The 8,985-nt window shown below is 38.7% G+C and overlaps 1 protein-coding gene across 1 annotated transcript; it reads right to left on the minus strand.

Annotated features, from left to right (window-relative positions):
• Positions 1-3,492: 3,492 nt before the first annotated feature.
• Positions 3,493-7,243, minus strand: LOC129946723 (transmembrane channel-like protein 5). The gene is made up of 9 exons (XM_056057005.1): positions 6,729-7,243; positions 6,460-6,674; positions 5,981-6,392; positions 5,773-5,921; positions 5,233-5,527; positions 5,063-5,169; positions 4,876-4,996; positions 4,693-4,802; positions 3,493-4,614 (listed from the first exon to the last, which is right to left on the minus strand). Exons 1-9 carry the CDS (start codon positions 6,933-6,935, stop codon positions 3,876-3,878), a joined length of 2,355 nt encoding a protein of 784 aa, XP_055912980.1. The 5' UTR covers positions 6,936-7,243; the 3' UTR covers positions 3,493-3,875.
• Between the last annotated feature and the right edge of the window lie 1,742 nt (positions 7,244-8,985).

An 8,985-nucleotide genomic window follows, 5' to 3' on the forward strand; every position in this document is an offset into this window, starting at 1 on the left:
CCACCAAACAACAGAAACCTGACAAATACAGAAATTGACCAACATTTACAACAGATGGACGAAACAATAAAACGAACGATGGAACGGACAATCCCAAAGTACAGAGAACGGGACCAAATGGACGCTTACAGAAACGCGACAATTGACGCACTGCGAAAGCACAAGAGTGGCTTACTGACAAGACTCAAAAACTTGTACAGACGACTTACAGACCCACACGACTTGGAGGTTAGGACACTGAAGTCATCAATAAAAAATGTCAATCTGTTGATTAAGGAGAACTACAGGCTATCAATTAACAAGTACTGGGACCGCAAGATCCGGTCAGTTAATTCGAGTGACCCTAGTATGTTCCCCAAAATCAACAAGATATTCAGGAAGAAAAACGATAATGACCTTCCGTGTCTTAAACTCCAAAGAACTGAAGAGAACAGAGACGTACTCATGATTGCGCAAATAGATCCAGAGGAAGCCATCTTTGACGATGACTTTTACATAATTGAAGATCCGAAGGAAAAAGTGGAGGCGGTGGGAGCTGCTTTCCAACAAGTGTACAAGGTGAATGTTAGCATTCGCCCCAACCACGACCTGGAAAACAGAGCCCTACTTAATCACTTTTACCTCCGTAATGATATCACACATTGGCGATCTGAGAACCGCGGTTTCATGTGGTTCAATGACGATTCCTTGGCAAATGCCATAATCGCCGAGCAAACGGGACCAAGTCCCTTGTTAGTGACGAAGGTTGAGCTTCAACTCATCTTCAATTCAATAAAAAATAAAAAGTCAGCAGGTGTCGATGGCATATCCAACGTTGTACTAAGACATTTACCGACGGAAGCAATTGACATTTACACCACACTCTTCAACAATGCACTGAATAATGCATATTATCCAGTGCATTGGAAGACCGCTGTGGTTCATCCTCTCCCGAAAAAGGGAAAGGACAACTCCAACCCGTCAAATCTTCGGTCGATAAGTCTTCTTCCGAGCATCAGCAAAGTTTTCGAAAAGATTATTAATAGGGCTCTGACTAAGTGGGCTGCGGACAACAAAATAATTCCGGATAAACAGTTCGGGTTCAAGGCGGGTCATGACACAATTCATGCTGCGTCTAAACTCGTTTCTGATATCCAATGGAATAAATCAAAACAACAATGCACAGGTGCTGTCCTGGTTGATTTGGAAAAGGCCTTTGACACCGTATGGTTAGAGGGTCTTTACCTAAAACTGAGCAGGCTTGGCATAAGCAAGCCATTGTTGTATATAATTTATGATATGCTTAACGGTAGAAAGTTTGTTGTCAAAAGTGGCAATGTAACTTCTACCACAACATTCTCAATTAAAAATGGTCTTCAACAGGGAGCGGTGAATTCGCCGATTCTCTTCAGCATTTACACCAGCGATCTGATAGGTAGTCTTACAAAGGCAATTGCGTACGCCGACGATCTAATTGCGTACAGAACGGCCCGAAAGGTTGAGGTCATTAGAATTCTCTTGCAGCGTGATTTCGACAAGATTCAGCGATATTGCGACGACTGGAAACTGAAAATAAATGTCCAGAAGTCAGAGACAATTCTGTTCCGGACTCCGTTGGCTAGGGCCACGAGGGATACGTGTAAGAACTGGCGCAAGATGGTCATCGTTGATCTTCACGGGCAGCCATTAGCGAGCAAAAGTGTAGTGAAGTACCTCGGTATCTGGTTAGATCAGTATTTATATTTCGACAGACATATAAATGCTGCTCTGACCAGGGCCAGAGGAGCCTTCGCTCTGACGAAACGGCTGTTTTTTAGCAGTCGGCTTGAACCCAGAGTGAAGGTAATTTGCTACATGGCCCTCATACGGCCAATGATCGTGTATGGTTGTCCTGTGTGGTTCAACGTTGCCCCTTCCCAGATGGAGAAGTTTCGGGTGTTCGAGCGGCAGTGTTTACGACGCTGTACCGGCTTATATCGAACAGCCGAATCTTCTTATGTGCATTATTATTCCAACGAGGTCCTGTACAACGGGGCTCGAATCAACAGAATTGACAATTTCGTGATAAAACTCGTTCGAGGTCACATTGCAAGAGCTATGTCTTCGACCAACAATTTAATTTTCGGGGCGTTCTATCCGAACGACGAGTATTTAGAGAGTGCACGCTTGAGCGGCTTCATTCCACCAGAGGCATTCCTCTTTTTAGACAAATGCGGTCTGATACAGGATAGATTGGCAGTCCCGTTAATCTACCACGTCAGACGAAGAACCGTGGATAGGCGACTCCTGTACAATCGGAACGTCATGGCACAAGGCGGAGCAGAGCTCCTTCGGTTCAGTAGGGCTGTGTCCGAACGGGACCGAACTGATAGGGTGAAGCAGGAGAACCAGTTTTGGTGGCTTCAATCGGCACTTGATAATGGGTAGTCGGGATGGGGTTTAAGCCTTGGCCGGCTTACATACTTGTTTTATAGTTTAGGGTTTAGTTTTAAGTAGAATAGGCATGGTGGCACAAAAAAAAAAAAAAAATACAAAAAAAATTAAAAAATAAAAAGAAAAAAAAAAAACAAAAGAAAATTAAAAACAAAAAAAATCAAAGAAAAAAAAAAAAAAACATGGAATAAAAAAAAAAAAAAAAAAACATACAAAAAAGACAGTAAAATATAAAATCAAAAAACGTTAGATTTGCTGCTGTGGTTGTTCTAGTTTTAAGTAGTTTATAGGTAGAATAGGTAGTTTAAGTTAGTTTTAAGTTTTATTTAAGGACCTAACTTTAAGTAGTTTGTAAGTAAAAATAAATAAAAAAAGGATATTGATATTAGTTTTTTGTTCAAATTTTCTAATAAATACAAAAAAAATGAAATAAAATTTAAATGAAGTAAAATAGATCTTAGGGCCGAAAGGCATTAGTTTTAAGTGTTATAGTTTAACTTAGAGTGTCCGTATGGGACCATTAAGTTAGTTGTAAGTTATGGATAATTAGGCTAGTTTTATGAATTTTTGTCTAGCTTTAAGATAGGTTTAAGATTGAATAAATAAAAATGAATTAGAAAAAAAAAAAAAAAAAAATCATCTGGCACAGTTACCTCTACATGTAAACTAGATTGATCCTTGTCAATCTTATTTAAACATAATTTTAACTTTGGATTTTTTTAATGCACCGACAGCGCTTAAGCCAGAGCAACCAGCAAGAGAACGATCGTTACGGTTCGTAGAAAGACGATTCATAGGCGAAGATTCGCGAACAGAAAATTCACTAACCTTTGTAACTCTTTGCACACGAGTTGTATCACGAATGTTTCTACTTTTATTCAATGCACTTGACCTTATTTGAATTATATATGTGATAGAGAATGGATTCTATTCTCATAGAAAATTCTACTCTATTTCCCAAAAATTCTAATATTTCTCAGATTTTAAGAAATTATTTTAGTCAAATATGAATTTCTGAGCAAATCTTTCGATTACGAACTCGTTTCTTCATCATCAAAATAAAATAAAAAACTTATTAAATAAATAATAATGAAATGTAACTATAATTTTCATAACATAATTTAGCACATTTGTTTTTCCTTTTGCTATTAAGTAATTTAAATAACGTACAGGTAAAGTATCATAAACAAGCCATTTCAAAAACTATCTGCAAAAAATTCACTAACCATCAGCATATTAACAAAATCAAGTTTCACAAGTTAAAGATCTCATTTATAAGTTTCATTTACCTGCACTTAAATTAAAAATAAAATAATAATAATAAATAATTAAATACTCTCGAGATACTGTTTCGATTATACTCTCTAAAGAATAATATTGGAAGACTCGATCCATTAAGTATTTGTGCTGTGCAAACGATTCGTCTTAAGGCACTCGAACATCAATCGTTGGATTAACATATTTCACAAACTACTAACACTACTACGACTACTTGTACTTCGATTCCTTGGCTTGTGTCGCTCATATTTCCAAGTCGAACATGATTCAGCAAACTCATCTGATGGATCGTCTTCTAATTTACTATTACGATCATCTTCTTCAAACATCCAATGTCGATTTTTAGTTATCCGTGTGATATGCATAACAAGAAATTCCTTATCTTTGGCTTCTATATAAAGCATATCCTTAAGTAGCTTCACCATTTTTCCACGAGCTTTGGATTTCGATCGCAGATAGTAAACCATAACCATCATAGCCAAAAGAATCCCACCAACCACAGCTGGACGAATGAGAGTCATTAATGCTCCCCATACCCAGTCGTTTTGTTGCAACTTAAGCACTCCATTGATAAATATTTGAAACATAAATACATAGTCCCGAAATGGACCACATTTTCGACTCACAGGTACCTGAGTCATGATATAACCCAGAGTCAGGATGACACCCAAAAGGGAAAGAAATGTAAAGACTAGATAGAGTGTTTGAGTTTGTGCTGAGCGCCACATGTGTTTGGGTGATTTACAAAGATAGATTAAGGTGGTTTTCTTAACGTAGAATGTGAGGGCCATTTTCACGACCAACACTAAGGCAAGAAGTGGTGAAAATAATAGACCCACCCACAAAAGGGTTTGGTTAAATACTAAGCCAAGGCTATTTTGTGATATGTCAAAATTGGGTTTCTCAATTTTTGGCCAGCGTCGTCTAAAAAAAAAAAACGAAATGAAAAATAATTTATAAGAAAAAACCGTTTTGAAAGGTCTCAATAAAAAAAAAACTTACGCCAAGACATTTGCTCGAAATACATCGAGCAAAGGAACGATGAAAATATTTATCAAAAAATCTGATACGACCAATCGATAAATTTCTTGTCCTACAGCAGTTTCCCAGCACTACAGAATGAAACACATAAAAACGTCTTTAAATAATGTTTTCACAATATAGAAACAGTTATTATGTTATTACCCCCTGATACTCCTTGGTCAGCCAGAAAAAGACCAAAACTCCAATAATTACTGCTTCCAGAAGAAACGTCCGAATCAAGGTAACATGCAATGTTCGTCTAGGAGTTCTGTAGTCTTCCATTCTTAAACAAAAATTAAAAAATTCGAGTACGATGCTTAAAATTCAATAAATTCTTTATCACGCTTACTTTCCTATCCAGGAGAAAAATGCTTGCAACACCAACATCGAAACATTAACGGCAGTAGCAACATATAGTGATTTCCAAGGAGACTTAGTTTTAGCCTCTCCGTAAAACTAAAGGACAAACAAAAAACCCACTCGATGTACATTTTGTGGAGGATTATTGCTAGAGCTTACCTTCAAGAGAATCCATATAGCTATCCCAAGGCCGGCTATTAGTGCAACAACTAAAAGATGCGCAGCAATTCGTGCGCAAAATATCCATAGCTTCCACAGCCTTGGAATGTTCTTTTTTACTCTGCCTATATCGCTGACTACGGATTTTAGCTCATTGTAAATGGACTCATGCTTAATGCTTGCAGCTTTGCTATTCGAGATTCCAAAGTCCCACGAACAAAAAATCTTATGTGCATACATGCTGGGAATACCGCCTGAAGATTCAATAAAGCTTTTTCGATATGAGCGTGCCATACTGTAGAGTATAAACAAATAATTTGTAATAAATATGATTTAAAATATAACCAGCAAAAGTGTTCATATATGCGTTTTGCCCCGATGTAATGGTTGGGCTCATCAGAAGATGACGATTACACCTTGTCTTGACGCATATTTTCCCAAATAAATCGAGATTCCATATAATTCGAGCTACATAGAGCAACTGCGACTGTTTACAGTCAATTAAAATGATGCAATGATTCATTTAATTAAAAAACTCACCTCGAGGAAATCAAAACAAATGTCACCAAATAGATAAGCAACATTGTGACATAGTACGCATGTGGAAGACTGTAACTGCTAGATGTGTTGAGTGTAATTGTCATATTGGTATAAGCACCATAAAAGAGAATCGAATTTTTTAGGAAACCCTTCAAAGAAAAAACAAGTCTCATTAGGATAAATATGATATTTGAAAAACAAAATCTACTTCTCCATTTAAAAGATCCACAAATTTCCGCTCTACAATTTTGTCTGCAAAATGTCGACTTCTCTCATCGAATATGTTAAACAGAATCTGCGGCAATGTGATGAATGAAAAGGTCAATGCCAGCACGACCACATTCATTATAAACAACCAGCGCAGGAACTTAAAATATGTTCCTACACTGCATCCAAAGTGACCTTCAATCGTTTTCATTGCATCATACCAGATTTCTATTCCACTGAAAAGATTCCCCAGAATGGCCCACAGCTTCAAGCAACAATGAGCGAGTATGTCACTGAGACGCCTCATGATATGAGCTTTCTCACTGCCTAAATGCTTTGTAACCGAGAGGGATATTTTGCTCTTAAGTTGTCTTTTTGTAGACAGTGGATGTGGCAGAGCCCGAATAGTTTCTCTAAACAAAGATAAATATTTACTTAGAATTGCAAAGACAAACTTCATTATGTTATTGTTTTGTTTACATTCTTATTTGCTTCCCAACTGCAGAGTTTTGCATAAGGTAGTCATGCTGTTCAATTTCTTCCACAAGTTGTTCTATCTCTGCGTTGCAATCCAATGGAAGAAGTTTGCCGTCAACAGCAAAAACTTTACGCGATGGAAGTTTGTAGATGGTTTTGTCGCGAACTGTGCTCTTGCTTTTGCCAATCTTTGAGATATTCTGCGACCATCGACGAACCTGCAAGAGACACAAATTAGTCCCAATCCCAACTCCTGAACTACCTAAACTCACTCTATTTGCTGGCGATTGTATTCGTACAGCCTCATCCTCATTGTCCGGATTTGTGAATTGATAGTTAGTCTTTGATCCGGTCAAGAAATGATGGCTCCCCGTTGAATTGAGGTCACTGTGGGAGGAAGCCTCCGTAACAACATCAATTCGATCTGTGTCGTCGTTGTTAATGGCGAATAAGGAATTATCGACTCCTTGGCGGCGCATTTTCACTCACAGAGCTCACAAATGAATCAAATTAAGTTATTGGTATTTTACGGAAGTTTACTCCTGACATCGCAAAAGACAAATGACAATAAGGTTCTAATAATAAGGTACGAGGAGTTTCAAGAACACCCCAATTGGTCCACAAAATAAGTTAAAACAAATTCCACAAAATGTTCAGGGGAAAGGTTAGAAGGTGGATATAAAATTAAAATAATAAACTAAAAGAAAAATAATTGGTTAAACGCAAGGCACACGTAACTTTCTCGGCTACCTGCCGGAATTTTGGATCTTTAAGTTTTATTTTTCTTTTTCCATAAATGACAAATCGATCAGCTGTTGTGTGGCATTTGTAGGGTTTTATAGAAGTGACACTAGGGGCTGTGTTCAAAGATTAAAAGAAAAGAAAATAATAGCTTTGTTCGATTGCTCATGAGAGCGAATAAACGAACAAACGTGATTTTACACATTTCAATTTCAAACAAAAAACACGTTTAAATTATTAAAAAACCAATTGACACTAATTTTAGGATAATAAAATTTGCATTTTTTTCTCTAAAACAAGAAAAATTTGTAAAAATAATTTGGTAGTAACGAATTGCAGTGTAGTTGCTATGAACTGTCAAACCATCCACACTGCAACGAGAGCGCAACTTGACAATTCATCGCTGTCTGCGAATAGAAATAAACTTACTTACTTACTTACTTAAGGTGGTGCTACAGTCCGGGGCGGACCTGGGCCTCAACCAACATGCGTCTCCAGCCAGCTCGGTTCCTAGCTAGCTGTCTCCAGTTTCGCACGCCAAGTTGATTGAGGTCCTCTCCCACCTGGGTGCGCCACCTGAGTCGCGGTCTTCTTCTACTTCGCCGTCCCTCGGGATTGGATTCGAAGACCTTCCGGACTGAGGCGTTGATGTCCATCCGCTCTACATGACCTAGCCATCTAAGCCGTTGGACTTTAATTCTGCTAACTAGGTCAGTGTCACTGTACAGACCGTACAATTCGTCGTTATATCTTCCCCTCCATTCTCCATCTATGCGTACGGGACCAAAAATCACCCGAAGAATTTTTCTCTCGAAGCATCCTAAGACGCTCTCATCTTTCTTTGACAGGGTCCAGGCCTCAGTGCCACAAATGAGAACCGGGATGATGAGTGTCTTATAGATGGTGATTTTACATGCTCGAGAGAGGACTTTACTTCTCAATTGCCTTCTGAGTCCAAAGAAGCAGCGATTTGCAAGAGTTATTCTTCGTTTGATTTCAGCACTGGTGTCGTTGTCTGTGTTAATAGCGGAGCCTAGGTAGACGAAGTCCTTGACTACCTCAAAGTTATAGCTGTCCATGGAGACGGTTTGTCCAAGACGTTGTCGTTCAGTGTCCTTTTTTGATGACAGCATACACTTGGTTTTGCCTTAATTGACCACTAAACCCACCTTCTTCGCTTTCCTCGAAATGCTCAAAAACGCTCTACTGACATCACGCTTTGATCTTCCAATTATGTCAATATCATCTGCGTATCCGAGTAATTGGATGGATCTTTGGAAGATTGTGCCTCTAGTGTTGACGGTTGAGTTTTGCACAATTCTTTCCAGAACGATGTTGAAGAAATCGCATGACAGTGCATCGCCTTGTCTAAAACCTTTTTTGACATCAAATGCATAGGTAAGATCTTTTCCGACCTTGATAGAGCAGCGTGCATTCTCCATCGTCATTCTGCACAAACGGATAAGTTTGACAGGGATGCCCAAAATAGACATTGCTCGGTAGAGCTCTTCCCTATAGATGCTGTCATACGCAGCTTTAAAATCGATAAAGAGATGGTGGGTATCGATTTGAAGCCCCTGGGTTTTTTTTCCAAGATCTGCCGTAGTGTGAATATTTGGTCGATAGTGGACTTTCCTGGTCTGAAGCCACACTGATAAGGACCAATCAGGTTGTTGACGAATGGCTTCAGACGTTCACATAATACGGCAGAGAGGATCTTATACGCAATGTTAAGGAGACTGGTGCCTCTGTAGTTGGCCCAGTTTAGAGGGTCTCCTTTCTTATGTA

The sequence above is a fragment of the Eupeodes corollae genome, chromosome 2 (assembly GCF_945859685.1).
Source record: "Eupeodes corollae chromosome 2, idEupCoro1.1, whole genome shotgun sequence".
In the NCBI taxonomy this organism is placed as follows: Eukaryota; Metazoa; Arthropoda; class Insecta; order Diptera; family Syrphidae; genus Eupeodes; species Eupeodes corollae.

Excerpts from the sequence above, each read along its gene's own strand:
- LOC129946723 (XM_056057005.1), bottom strand. The coding sequence starts at position 6,935 with ATGCGCCGCCAAGGAGTCGATAATTCCTTATTCGCCATTAACAACGAC. Across the intron at positions 4,997-5,062 it reads TTTTTCTCCTGGATAGGAAA|AATGGAAGACTACAGAACTC; the intron begins GTAAGCGTGATA and ends TTTTTGTTTAAG. Across the intron at positions 4,615-4,692 it reads TTTCGAGCAAATGTCTTGGC|ACGACGCTGGCCAAAAATTG; the intron begins GTAAGTTTTTTT and ends TTTTTTTTTTAG.